Here is a 14,787-nt window from a genome sequence, read left to right as displayed (position 1 = left end):
AAAAAATCAAATTTAATACAATCCGTGCGAACTAAATAAAAATAGTCTCAACTAGGCAAATTTAACTACTTATTTACATTTTTTTCTTTAACACCCTTCTTTATATAAATATTGCTGCAAATTATTTTGTCTCAAAATTTCAAATGCCCAACGTATTATATCCAATCGATTAATGTTGCCAACCACAATAATCGATAGTTTACCACCTCTAGTTGCCAGCTATTTTGCGAGCAAAGTTTTGTTTTGCAGAAATTTTATCCAAATTTAACTTAAAATCCAGCTGTGGGGGCTTGAATTTGGAGAACAAACTTTTTGCTGGCTAACTAAAGGTGCTGTTATTAATAAAGGTGAGTAAACATTAATGGGTAGAACAGGTAAAACTGATTTGAGGACTTTTCAAACAAACACACATGCATTGGGGGCCAAACAAAATTTGCAAAGGCAAAGGCAATAACAAAAATAACAACATAAGGCGAATGCAATTGCACACATGCGTATATACAAATTTATATACAAATGCACATACAGCCTTCACCCAAATAAAATGCATTTTGCATCTATTGATTTTGCAAGTTGCAATTGTAAGAGATAGAGGTGTGTGTATGTGTGTGAGTGCAACAGCTGTGCTATAGAACCCCCTCCCCACCCCTTTGAAAATCCCCTATTTATCCGATTTATCACCAATTTTTTACACATTTACCTGGCCAATCAACATAAGTTGCACTTTGAGCCACGTGTGTAGTTTGCTATTTGCATAGCAGCACGTACATAATTTGCAAACCCTTTTTAATTGCGTCTCTTTACCTCAAAACAGATGAAAACGGGCGGCAACAACAACCACATCTCGGCCAGCAGCAGCAGCAACAACAACAACTGCATTTCCGGTGCCGGCAGCAATAACCACTCCTTGGTGCCAACCTCCTCCACTTCCGTTTCCGTTTCCTCATCGCACATTGTCACCGAGTGGGAGGATGGCATCATCTTTGATGTGGATGATCCCGACTTTTGTAATCTCGCCACCGACAAGCTCAACTTTATAGGTGAATATATATGTATACCATATAGCGGAGGTGTATAATTAACCCGCCGATTATATTTATAGTCTAGACATCGCATAGTAATCTATGTTATTTACGATTAGCTATAGCGAAGCCCACTAATTGAGCGGCGGAAAACCTTTTTGGCACCTTTGTACCATCAGCTGCAATGGCTTATCGGCCAGTGGTTTTCCCGATTTCTCAAGTCCCGGCTTTTGTCTGATCGGGCGAAAACTGCCGTACACTTTTATTAGTGCTCAAACACTCCCCACTTTATCTTCGAGTGCCGTTGATAATGGGTCCCATATAAAACAAGGGCTATCAATTATACAATACCGGAATGGCCAATACTCTGTCTTGCCAGAAAGTGTTCCATTTTAATTTAGACGCATTCTGTGCTGTTTTTAGAACGCATGTACATCCCACGGAAAATTTGGCTACCCATCAATAACCATTCGAAACAGCCACCAATGGATGAGGGAGTGGACTCATTTTTGGCTAATTGTTTTGCCCGTCCGTTTATCTGCGATCTGATTAGCCGTACAACCGTACAATCGAGTCGTGCGACTCGCCTATTCACACGTTTGGCTTGTCACCCAGAATTCAGCCGGCAAATTCACGCGTTTGTCATGTGACTCCGGCTCGGATCGATACGGACCGGCCTCTCCGCTTGATCATGCTTCTCCTTCGGCTCACCGGCTGAAAAATGGGTGCCAAAAGAGTGTGCAAATATGTCCGATGGCACAACAATGTCAGTGGAATTTTTGGCCAATTTTTGGTCAACAAAAACAGTGGCAGCTTATGCGTGCTAGCGTGAGCTGTTTTTTTGCATGCATATTGCTTAACCGGCTTAGCACGTGTTGCTCGTTAAAGGCTTCTATGGAGTAGGGCTTATAAAGTCGGGGGTTATTAGCCAACCATCAGCATTGCGTGTGAACCAACCATGAGTGTTGGATGTTATGTCCTTTTTCCGGTCTTAAGTGGGGCGGTAATCGAAAGGAAAACTTCTAGCAACTGGTGGAGCTAGTTTGTTTCGTTTTAATGACTTCACATTAAATTTTCTTCATCATCTATAAATTTTACCTGGAAGAGAGCTAGTTTCCTCAGACTTTCCCAATCAATATGTAATTTCTATTACATATCTGAGATACTTTACATCATGTTATTTACCAAAATGGAAGAGAAAGTTACAGCAGCATTTGCCACCTTTGGCTTGTGCCATTTTTCCCCTTACGAACCATTTAGCTTAGCTCGCATATTTGCGAATGATTAGCATATTGCATCAGACTATTTGCAATCAGCTTCGTCTGCCAAAGTTACACAGTTTTCAGTTCACGTTGATGTTGTAAGATTTTCAATGAATCAGAGAATTCGCAGTCAATCAAGCTAGTTAAAAACGATTTATCAGAGCTATTTATAGGATCATAAGTTAGCCTTATCTTCGTGATTCAGACTTATTAGATCTGATCTTTCTTCTGAGTACACATGCAGTACTTAACCACTTATCATGATGGATGTCGTGGAATATTATTATCTGAACTGATCAGTCTTGTGCTTATCTCGTGTGGGGCTTGAGTCATCCACAGTCTAGACCCGGCTATTCCTTATACAACATTAATTATATTTTTGTTTAGGCGGTGGGAAGCGCTTGCTAAAACACATTGTTGGCGAGTCTCATGCGCGGACATGGGAGCTTGCATAAGCATTTTGCTTGCATAAAATGCCTTATTAAAACGACAAACGTAATGACAATTTTTAAAAATAAAACCGTTTTCGATTTCGCAATGCCCCCCGAGCACTTCGGCCCACAGTATGTGTGTTTTATGTTCCCATGCTCATTATAGAACGAAAACGCCACGCGCAGTTCGTTCACGATTTTGTACAATTTGTCGACTCGAGCGTCTCTGGCTGATAAGTCTCGGCCGCTGTACTACTACTACTACTACCGCCTGGAATTGCGCAGCAGCCCCATCGTCTCGGGTTCTCTTTAGACTCTGTCGAAAACCGATAGCCCCTCCGCATTGGAGTGGAAGTAGAAGCGTGCTGGCCGGCACAGGTACGGACATATGTCTGGATGATCCGGCGATGGCGTGATGGAAAGTGCCCAAATGCAATACGATCTGCGATCTGCTTTGACTTCTGATCGGGATCTGGCGCCGGGCCTTGTGGTCTGGCCACCAGTTAGAGGCGGCTCCAGATGGCCCCCAACCGATTTACTTGGGACTCAACCGGTTCGAGGCTGAATGTGCCTCCCATTGGCCGAGTATAATCCAAATACAGAGAGAAAAGATCACCAGAGTGTGTCAACCATTGAGTACTCATTCCGGGAACCATGAATGACTATCGTTGATATAAAAACGATTAAATTATAGTTACAACTATAATTGTCTTATACCTTACAATGCTTAAAAACAAAACCATTCAATTCTTTGAGAACTTCTAAACGACTTATATAGCTTATGGAATTTAGAACGGAGTGATAAGGTGAAAGGAAATTCTATATTTACAAATAATATAATAGAATCCCCGGTGGCAACAGGGGTCTAATCTATAGTTACATGTATTTTTGTGGTCTGTAAGGCTTAAGCCCCCCCTAATGCAGCACCACTCGACTTGGAGAGGCCCGACCGATTCGATTGCTGGGTGTGTCCGTGTGTCGAGGATTGATTTCAATTCGAATTCCGCCCGTTCATTCATTCATTGTACTGGCTTCGTTCTTTCTTTCGTTTTTTTTTTTATTTTTTTATTAATTTACAATTTTAGCACACACAAGCGAGCATATATATTTAGTAGATAGAACCCTTGCCGGGCACTACGGCAGTCGAAATCGGTTTAAACCGGTACCGGTTGTGTGTATGTTTACACTGGGTAAATGTTCCGTGCGACGCAAATCTAACAGAGAAGCCAAGCGCCAACCATGATGTGGATGCGACTGCCGTAGTACCATATAGTATTCCCCTCAACGAGATGCTGATGACGACGTTGTCAGATCTGACGACGTCAGTTAGTCGCTCGCGCCACTTTATTGACTAAATATACCCCCTCGAACTTGTTGTAAATTCCCACCATCTGCATCATACACACGGTAGTCGCCATAAAGATAGGAACCTAAAGGGTTAAGAGCCACCACCTTGGAAACTAACTGCGGAATTCAATAATTTAAGTTTATTAATGTTTATTATTTTTATTGCCTATTTTCAACATGCGCCTAAATCCTATGTTAAATAAAAAACGCAAATAATATAAGTTTTCCTCAGAACAGAACATTTAAAGCCCAAAGATAAGAGTCTAAAGCTTTAATCTTTTTTCTATGAAAAAGTTATAATCTAATTTTCTCTAGAATGGCTAGACTAGGCTCCCAACATATTTAATTAATCAAAACCAAAATTACGAGGAACCCTGTAAGCCGATAAGTTTATTAAAAAACAAACCAAAGTAACAAAGAAAAACCTGGAAACTCTAAACTATAAACATTTCTTTGTCTAGTCATATAATGTAGCTATTATATGAAATTATCAAACTAGTTTCTTTATTGACACTTTGTTAATTATGGGCCATTCCAAAGCTTGCATTTCGAAATGACTTGCCTGAGAAAATTAAATAATCAAACCAGATCAAACCAAATTGTTCTATGGTTGAATTCCAAGTTCATTATTATAAGAACAAATGTAGGACCTTTGTCAATTTACGGAACCAGTTTGTTTGTTAGCTCGTGTACATGCTAAAAATGTATTAAATATTGTCCATGGCGAAAGTCTAAAATTCGAAATATATAAATTCATTGAACAAATTAAAAGCGAAACCAGATTGAACTGAAACCAATCTGTGAGGCAACTTTTGGAAGTGTAAGCCGCAACATCTGCGGAACCGAGACTTAAAACACCTCCCAACCGCATTCCCCGGTGGAAATCTCCCGTGTCACGTGTAATTAACAAACTGTTGCATTATGCAAATTGCTAATTAAGTGTTCTCCAGACTTCCACAAGTGTTAATTGTCGCGCGCCAAACGAAACCGCAAAATCCCCTCCCTTTCCATCATTTTGGGGGCATTACATTTCTCGGACTCTCCCGCTCCGGTGTGTTCTAGTTTTTTTTTTTTGATTGGGGATTGCGCACTTTGCCTATGCGGTTGGGAATTTTTGCAAATGCCGATTTTGCGTTGCAAATAGTACCTTGATCTAGTGTTCAATGTACAGCGGTTTGTTTATGCATTTTAATCGAGTCGCGTAATGTTCCGGGCATTGTTTTTTTAATGAGTTCAGCTAAATATTCCAGAAAACAAAATAGAAATACAACAATGTTTTTCTAGGTCTTTCCATTTTGTTTCCCACTAATTATCAGCCTAATTTATGACCTTAGTAGGGATAGATATAAAAGCCGGATAATGGAATATATACAGACTGTTTTGAAAAAGTTTCATATCGCTTCCAAGTAACTCGGCCTGACATAAACATATGTGATCTGTGGTTTGTGTACTCAGTGGGATGAGGCATGACTTGGGTTTCCATATTAAACACATTTTAAGGGAATATTTATTACTGAGAAATATTAAGCAACAAAAAGTTTAATGTTTGTTGCAAATGTTTTAAATGGAATCGCATTATATATCATAAGTACTCACTTCGAAGTCAATTGTCCAAATTTCTGGGGTTTCCGGGTTTTTTATTTCTTCACAATAAAGCCAATAAACCTTTGTGATATTGATATTGTTTTTTTTTTGATTATTCGATCAATAAAGCGTTTAATGAATCATTTCTTATAATGCCCTATTTAAATATATCTCAATTAAAGCTGAAATATTATAAAAGAAATACAAGATAAAAACTTTGATTACGATATAAGTAGTTCAAGGGAAACTTTATCTTAGGTAAACTTTGTTCCTAGAACCTACCTTATTATTCTTACGTATTTTCCTTTTGATCTAATCAGCTAAGGGATTTTATCAGCCATAAATTTAGTCATGTTTACTGAAGGTTACGTACGAATCGAGTGTATAATAGTGAAGATGATCAGACAAAAAAACGAGATCTATACATATTAAAGAGGCGTCATTAAACCTGAATAGAACACGTTCTATTTATAAAAATGTGTACAGGAAATAAGTTTTCCCAATATAGATAATATTATAGATCATGCGGAGGCCCCCGTTAAAATATTAGTAATTATTTACTTATGGTAAAACAAACAGATTATTCACAACCGTGATAATGGTATACATTAGTCTGAAACCACCCTTTTAATGATAGTAATAAATTAGATATAACTTTGTGGTGCAATGACTGCACACACTCGTTTGTAAAGTACTGATAATAGATGGAGTCATCATCGACGGATTCAATGAAGAATGCAGTTCCAGTTCTTCGTGTGTATTCCAGGGCCAGGGTCACGTAAACCAGAGCTCAATGAGACCCACCTTCTTGGGTCTTTCAGTCATGGACAGGGTCGCATTGACTTCGTATCAGTCATCAGTCAGTTCGCCGATCTAGAGTAACGAGATCTGTATACATATATTCGTAAACATGTAACGTTGCCGTGAGATAAAATGTCATAGACCTATTTATAGGTGATATTCCGCTTTCTCATTGACGAGATCACCTTATCAGTCACGGTGTGCAAATTAATTACGTGGAAGTCTTACAAAACCCATGCAAATTATTATATCCAAAGGGGGCCAAGGGTCAGGGTCGTCCGTTGGCATTCTAATTGCCCGTGTCAACAGTTTCGTCTGGCCACTGGGTGAGATGGGCTCGTAAATCTTTCCGATCAAATGGGGTTGTTGGGGGTAGAGGGGATAGAGTCGCGAATACTAAGTGCACTTATATGGCCTGTGATTATAGAACCAATAGCCACTTTCGTTGGATTATGCCCAGACAGGGTTACGCCCCGTTTTGGCAGTTAACGCCGATATTTCGTGTGGGTACTTTTCCCCCATTAATTAAGTAAACGGTTTTCATAGTACCGACCGCAGGTTGGAATTCCGATTTCGGTTTGTTTACACTCGAATCTCGAGGCGAGGGAATCCCGTGGAACGGGTTTGCCGCATTCGAGCGAACTCATTAGCATCAGCTTGTGATGATGGAAGCAACGCTCTGTCCAAAGATGAATTTAACGATCAACGTGTGGCGCTGACTGGCCAAAAACCCGGAGTCGCAGATTCCCCACAAGTCTAATGATTCAGCCGCAACCGCCTACAAACTCCAGATCATCATTATTATTCGATATTAAAAATCAAAAGCAAAACAAAGCCGCTCTTTTGCCTGGTTGGATGGTTTTGTGTTGTTATCTTTCGGGGTTGGGTTCCTGATTTCCCTCACAATTGACGTCAAGCCGCCTTTGTTTTAGCATTTGGTTGTGACGGATCCATCCATCCGCATGTGTGCTGTGTATTTACACACCAGACACAACATCCACCCATCACAATAATTAACAGCTACTTTCAGGAGCAGCTTTGTTTGCTTAGCTGCGGAGCAACTTGCTCAAAACAGAGCTCAAAACCGAAGCTAAAGACTGGCGGCCAGGCCAAATCCAAAAGAGGAAGCGCATGTCTTCAAGCAGCACTTGAGCACAGTGGTTATGCATAATTCCATTGGGGGGCTATCTTGGCAAATACAAACTATAGCTATTGTGGCATAAGTGAAATTGCAATACCCTGTTCAAGCTGGGTAAATAGTGTGTTTTGAATACAGCAGGAAAAAACAATAAATTATTATTGACCCAAGTTACATTTGTAGTTTAACTATAAATCGTTCAGGTCGAGTATTTTTAGAAAATGAATGGAAAAGTACAATATATAATGGTCTAAAAATACCAAAACCGTTTATGTTATTTATTTCCTTAAGGTAGCTGAACGATTGTAAAGTCTGCAGTTAAGTCGAACTATAGATTTATGCCTAATAAATCAGTTTAGCTATCCAAAAATATCGCAAGCAGCCTTTGAAAATTGTAATAATTTACATATTTAATTTAGCGCAATATTGAAACAAATAGGTAGCTAGTTTAAAATGTTAGATGTGGTTTTTCGAAAGGATTTTCCCTATAGTTCTATTATTACAATAATAATAAACAGATTCCCATATTAATAAATATATTATAATTAAATGGGGTTTTCGTATTCATCAACGAAATATAAAAACAACATACGGCGTGCGTCAAATAAACATTACAGATTATAATCTGTTAAATATTGAATAATAAATATTTTTATAATAACCCCTATAAACCTATATTTACGATATTCAAGCTATTGATAGCACTTTTGCCGGCGTATAAATCAAGCGATAAGATAAAAATACAAATTTCTGGACGATTGTTTCCCCAAAACATTCGGTTGCGAAATACATATGTTTCTATTTTCGTGAGGGGTTCCTGAAAAATTTAATTCTGGACAAAAGGGCTGGATATATTTAGAACAGAAACGATATAAAGCCATTTGGACTTGGATTGGCTCTTGGGGAAGAGTATAAAAATACACACGCATGAGTGCGGGGGCACTTAATAAGTTTTTAAAAGGTTTGCAAAATATTGTTTAAATATTGTTATTTTCGGACTAATATCCTCACGTTGTCTGACGCAATTTCCGTTGAGGTGAGAGTGTCTCTTTTGTGTGAGCTTCTCCGCCAATTGCCGTGTGACCTTCTCCGATGACAATGGTCCCCCGATTCCATCTTCACACTGCAAACTTAAGTGCTACAAAATGATCGGGGTCATTATGCAATTACCCAATATTATACAAGTTAATATACAAAAAGTATAAATGTCATCATTTTGGTATAAGTACTTTTTACGCATCACATATTGAATGCACGTAATTCGAGAATTGGTCTGCTCGTTAAAATCGTTTGGTGTGGGGGAACTTTAATATATTAAGAAAAGAACATAATACGCTTTGTGGTTTTTCATGGTATATATATGTGGATATGTTTATTTAACCAGCATATATCCGATTCCATTTCTCTCCGTGCACAAAAGTACGAAACTGCGCCTCGACAAAAGTTGAATGCCAGTGAAAAGCGTGCCCGGATCGCGAGGGTTTCGTTCTTGCTTTCTAAATAAACATTAATTGTTTATACTATATGTTCTTCCCAAGTATTATATGTACGTATGTGGTTCTGTGTATAGTTGACCGTCGTCGCCTCTGTCGCTGAATTGCATTAATTTGGCGAGGGTCGCTTGGATTTGGCTTTGGTTCGTCTCTGGTTTTTTTGGATACTTGGCTTTGGTCGGGGTGCTCCCTTTTCGTTGGGCTGGCGTAATTCGAAACGCCTTTAAAGCGACGCGCGCGCCTTGGATCTCGGTTCATATGCATAAGTTAAGCTCGGTCTAGCTGCACTTTGGCAACTTTTTTTCCTATTAACATGCCTACGCTAGCGAAAATTTCCATTCGGGCGGGATGACAGCCCCGGGAGTCACCTCGTCGTCATATTATACATACCAAATGGGTTTCACCATTACACCTTTTTTACAATGTGCTGCAGAGACACGCGCATTGCAAAAAAAAAAGTAGTAGAGGTGCGGAGGGAATTTTGCTGATAAGATTACCAGTAGATTGATAAGCGAAAAATGATGGTATATGTGCCAACGTCTATGTATATTTATGATGGGGAAATAACCAAAGAGCAGAAATAATATTCCCAGCATGAGATAATAATATATCATTTTTAAGATCGCTGAAAATAGCAAAAATACAACGTGATGGGGTGCTTTGAAAATATTTTTGTATCATTCTATTTAAGTCATAAATATTTTTGAAATATAATTTGAATATATTGAAATAACATGTTATTGGAAAGATAGGGCCTTTGTAAGTATGAGAAAAACACCCCCTGATGGAATTTTCCGCTGATACCTTTGCGGATCTAGTGATTAGGATTGCGTTCTACCTGGTCTTTTATGAGGATCTTCCGGCTACCTCCCTCTGTCCCCTATCCTTTGCCCTCAGCCATTCACTCTGGATTTTTCACCTGCCGTCGCTTTCACGGACACGGACCCGAACCCGAATCCGAACCCGTAACCGTCCCTGTCCTTGCCCGGCGCTCTACCTGTCACAGCGCCAAATGATTTGTTATTCAAATGAAACAGCGCGTCCGTCGATTCTTCTGACGGTTGCCAGGGGGCATCATGTTTTGCCGTCTTCTTGGACATGCGTCAATAACCGGCGGGCGATTACACCTAGTCGATGTACTAGTGTCCGTCCGGTCAATGTGTCGTATACGTACTGCGCGGCAGATGGGGCGTATGGAGGAGATATCGGTAGGGGTATCTGTGTGGGTATGGGTATGGGTGAAGGGGTGCCCGCCCGCTGCGCTTGACCGTTAAAAGTGCTCGATCCCTCACTCACTCGCTATCTGTATTGATACCCGTTACTCTTAAAGTCGAGAGGGTATATATAATTTTCACAAAGTGACGTAACATTTTATAGCGTCTGTATATGTCCGTTCTTCTTGAGGGTACTCGGAAATGCAAGATTATTATAAAGTTTTTGACAAGAGTTTCGGTCCCAACATATTGCAAAAAGACTAAGCGAATTACCTATTTAGACACTAAAAAGATATTACACATCTATCTTAGGAGCTGTGAATATATCACTTAAGTTATCATAGATTTGCTGAGTTACGACCTCTCCCATGAAATCAACTTTTCAAACAAAAGAATTAATCTTTTCATAGGAGTAATCATTTATATGACGCCCCCACGCTTATATGATTACCTAATTTATGGACAGCCCCTTAGAACTTATATTTTGTAACATTTGTTTGTTGATACCTTTGATGGGTTTAGAACGTTTTTAGAATTTGTATCTACTCAGATTTTGGAACCATTTTAGGACTCCCAATATATTTTGTAGCAGCGAGTAACGGGTATCTCCTAGTCGGTACACTCGTTACATATCGCTTTGTTTTGGTTTCTTATCTCTCGCTCTCCGCGAGAGCCGCTCCTGTTGCCAACTACCGCCAATTTGGCCAGCATCTGACTTTGTTTTGGTATTTCGCTTGTGATTTACCCCTGCTTAATGTTTATTACGAGTGTTTATTTTTTTTTTTACTTTATTCGTTTGTGAGATTGTATGGTTGGCAAGTTCAGTTCGTTAGCTTTGCTTTGTCATCCGATTCGAGGAATATCACTCGCTGGTATCGCGCTCTCTCTCTATCTCTCTCCCTCTCTCGTCTAGCTGGTAACTCTCTCGCCAGTTGGACAGCCTATAAAAGCGGAGCGGTTTCAGCGAGCAGCGTTCATTTGAGTTTTGAGTTTCGCGGTTCGACGTTGCCCACTTGGTCTTTCGGCTCTGGAGAAAACTATTCGAATCTGGTGAAAAGCATTCCCATTACCAGCTACTCAGTTCAGTTTCGATTCCCAGTCCAACTATAAAAGTGCGCTGCAGTCTCTGTCAAAACAACTGCATACAATTATTACAATTGCCAATTGCATTTTCATGAGCTAACTGTCTTTCGCATCGCGTGTGAAAAGTTACAAACAATAAAACAATTGCCAACGGTTAATGTTAATATCGAGGCAATTATAAAAAAGTAATTGGATTGTCTGGCTTACGCAAGGCCAACTACAATTACCAACAACAAGCAAAACAAATCACTTATAAAAAAGCAGCACAGAAATCCCAATTTGGATTTATTAATAGCGCTGAAAAAAAAGTAAAAAACAAAAACCGTTGCCGTAAATAACACAACAAATGTAAGTATTTCCGTGCCTGAAATAATAAAGAAAAAAATAACTGAAAAATTAAAACGCCCCGTCCGTGTTCCTCCGCTTTTTGTGCCACTGTCTGTGTGCCCTTCTATAAATAAATAAAATCAAATTAAATGCAACTAGTTGTGTGTGAGGCACAATATGCTCGGATAAATTACAGCAATTTCGTATTTGCGCCGTTGCCTTTACTGAAAATTGCCCCCCCATCAGTGGGGACGCAAACCAAATTGCAGCCAGTCAAGCAGAGGCACAAACCATCCCCTAGACTATCCCATGTTGTTTTTGTTAGGTTTATTTCGGGCACGTCTCATGATTATACTTTCTCGATACGATCCAGCTAAATATAGAACGTTCAACGGCTGGCCGCATAACAACGCTGAATACGTATTTATTTATTTATTATGATGCCAGGCCAGCAGACGCTGCGGCAGTCATGTGCCTTGCCAAAAAGATTTTCTTTTTGCATCTCTGCCAAAATCGTGGAGACAATGTGGACACGGATCGCATAGTATACCCTATAGATAGTATTCCCCCAGTTGGCGGCGACACAAGCGCAGGCAATTAACGTTCCGCTTCCAATTCCGAATAATTCGCGCATTAAAGTTTTTTAATTGTCCAAGCCCAAAACAATTGAAACTACACTCTATAGAGATGACGCACTGATCACTCTCCGAACAGCGGCCTCGGGTGTGTTTATGGTGCTTTCAACCGGATTTCAGCGGTTTGTGGACTTGGTCCGCACTCCACCTTCAGTTTCCCCACACGAATAGTTGTTAATTTTAACCAAGAATGTTGTCCGAGTTGCAGCGGAAAATGTTATTTATATATAGAACTGAATCGATTTGAATGATCTGCTGCTGCTCTCCAAGTCGCAGAAGCTCAACTTGGTACAGTCGAGCTTATGACACTTGAGTCACGCACCTGTACAACAAGCTCGTTTACCTTCGCCGGCGATCGTTTACCTGGCCAGCATTGAACTCCACCGCCATTACCTTGTTACATTTGATGAACTTCAACTGACTTTTTTCTGTTTTCCCCTCTTTGCAGTGCCATCAACAGCCAATATGTCGATCGCCAGTGTTCACGGTCCCCAAATCGCCGACATCTGCAGTCCCTTGTCGTAAGTATTTAAATTTAGATACTCATCTATAGATCGCATACATGATTCATTGTATTAGCTGGAAGTAGCGATTCATGGGATTCAACCGATTCGTTTCCATTTCCGTTTCTCGCATTTGCTAAATATCGCGCTGTAAACAATGTCAGGGTTGGATTTTAGGGGGGATACGCAAGGGGGCGTGAGTCGGTGTCTCATTCATGATTTTAGCAATCTTATCAAGCGGAGAATGGCGAGTGGGCCAGGGTGCAGAGTACACAGCCGCAATACCTATCAATCCAATAAAAAATATATACAATAATAAAAACCACACCTGCAATTTGGCCACGACTTTGGCCCATTAATGAAGGGGGCCAGCACCTTCAGAGCTCAACAGTTCGGCGTCCGTCTGTGTTTATATACATACACCTAGAGACTTGAATGTATACATATATATTCGCATTCGTATCATTATCATTTGGCATTTTGGGGCCGCACAAAAGCAACAAAAGCCCCGTCGCCATCGCTCACATGATCGGGCGAAAGTCGCGCCGCAGAGTCGAGTCGTCGGGTACAGTCGCCAATCATTGCCCTCGTCCCCATCCCCCCAGACCCACCTCACCCATCCATCCATCCCGAAAACCCATTCCGCTCTGCGTACCGGCACGCTACTTATTATCATAATCACGCCAGCTCATGCTGCCTGCCACCCACTTGGCAAGGTCACGGTTTTTGTCATGATTACTAATCAAGAATTCCCCGCTTCGGCTCTAATCTCTTCCAGGCATCACAATCTCCGTCTGTCTGCTTCGGTGCCAGATCTGGTTGGTAGCCCTCTGGAGATCAGCATGGACAACGTGCTGACCATCGAGGAGCTGCGCCAGCACATGGGCTCCTGCTTCACCTGCGGCGTCTCCTGGACGGATGACCATGTGTCCCTCGACTGCAGCGAATGCGGTGGCTACAGCCTGGAGCGTCCATGTCCCCTTTGCGACGGCCAGTGCGGTGTCCAATGGAAACGTGATTTCGCCATGGTGAGTTGATTACTCTGCCTCCTCTCCCCTTGTCGAATTTTCCATAGCTCGATCGTTAAGCCAAAATTTCCTGGATTTATTGAACGTCATAACTCAAATTTCTTTATCTCGGATCAATTGTTTGCTTTGCCAAGTCTTTCTATTAATCCCATTTTGATAGATACTAATTTTTTGAAAGTACAAAATGAGGAAGAAAAGTTAATATACATAACAGCTTTGGTTGACACCTCCAAATCTTTTGTCGATAAGTCAATGCAAATAAGCATTGAAAGCAGGAAATTAACATTGATGTTTTCTATAAAATACATACACATTTGGTAGATTATTTAAACAAATGTTCTAGACATAAAATATTACGCCTTAAGTTGCTCTATTAAATGAAATATATAGGCACGTTTTCGAGTTATACAAATTCAACAGAATTCATGATTGTTTACCAAACTAAACATTTCCTTTTGTTTTCCTTACAGTCCCATGCCTGCAGTCAAGCTCGCTGGGTGGGCGTGTGCATTAGCTATCCGGAAGTGGTGGCCGGAGTCCAGATGCCCGTTGGCGGAGCCGCTGGAGCTGGAGCCACCTCGTGTGCCGCTGCCGCTGCGAATCAACTGCGTTTGGCCCAGGAGCTGTGCTCCCGCCTGGAACAGCTGTCCACATCGACGGCGAGCAAAAGCGGTCGCATCTAGAGCGAGGACCGCCAAAGAGTTCCTTCGACAGCCAGACTGCAAACACGCCTCCACATCAGCCACACCTCCCCGCACACACAGCCAATCAACCGGATAGCAGATAGCTGAAAGCTGTAGCAGATACAGCTACTCCTCCACCTCCACCTCCTCTACACAAAAAACACACAGTCTCTCACCCGTAATTTAGGGCCTAATTACTAAGCTTTTTAGTTGTTAGTTTTTATTGTTGTGCAGCG

General features: G+C 40.8%; 1 protein-coding gene and 1 long non-coding RNA gene across 3 annotated transcripts; one reads left to right on the top strand and one right to left on the bottom strand.

Moving 5' to 3' along the window:
• Window positions 1-199: 199 nt before the first annotated feature.
• On the top strand, window positions 200-14,695 carry Pino (protein pinocchio). Of its 2 annotated transcripts, XM_017084230.4 has the most exons (5): window positions 200-347; window positions 815-1,040; window positions 12,786-12,858; window positions 13,619-13,868; window positions 14,339-14,695. In XM_017084230.4, exons 2-5 carry the CDS (start codon window positions 815-817, stop codon window positions 14,549-14,551), a joined length of 762 nt encoding a protein of 253 aa, XP_016939719.1. In that variant the 5' UTR covers window positions 200-347; the 3' UTR covers window positions 14,552-14,695. The 2 variants fall into 2 exon arrangements, with proteins under 2 accessions (XP_016939719.1, XP_016939725.1); XM_017084236.4 differs by lacking the exons at window positions 200-347; window positions 815-1,040 and adding an exon at window positions 11,269-11,723.
• LOC139352201 (uncharacterized) lies at window positions 6,251-6,933 on the bottom strand. The gene is made up of 2 exons (XR_011603633.1): window positions 6,676-6,933; window positions 6,251-6,519 (listed from the first exon to the last, which is right to left on the bottom strand). It is a non-coding gene; the product is annotated as an uncharacterized lncRNA (long non-coding RNA).
• Window positions 14,696-14,787: the final 92 nt, after the last annotated feature.

Source organism: Drosophila suzukii, chromosome 2L (assembly GCF_043229965.1).
Source record: "Drosophila suzukii chromosome 2L, CBGP_Dsuzu_IsoJpt1.0, whole genome shotgun sequence".
Classification (NCBI taxonomy): Eukaryota; Metazoa; Arthropoda; class Insecta; order Diptera; family Drosophilidae; genus Drosophila; species Drosophila suzukii.
The sequence above is the reverse complement of the archived record's forward strand: the minus strand, read 5'-3'. Positions and strand labels throughout refer to the sequence as shown.

What these genes read in the sequence shown, in the direction of transcription:
- Pino (XM_017084230.4), top strand. Translation starts at nt 815, where the DNA reads ATGAAAACGGGCGGCAACAACAACCACATCTCGGCCAGCAGCAGCAGC. An exon ending in CGACAAGCTCAACTTTATAG is followed by an intron (nt 1,041 to 12,785) that starts GTGAATATATAT and finishes CCCTCTTTGCAG; the next exon opens with TGCCATCAACAGCCAATATG. An exon ending in GACATCTGCAGTCCCTTGTC is followed by an intron (nt 12,859 to 13,618) that starts GTAAGTATTTAA and finishes AATCTCTTCCAG; the next exon opens with GCATCACAATCTCCGTCTGT.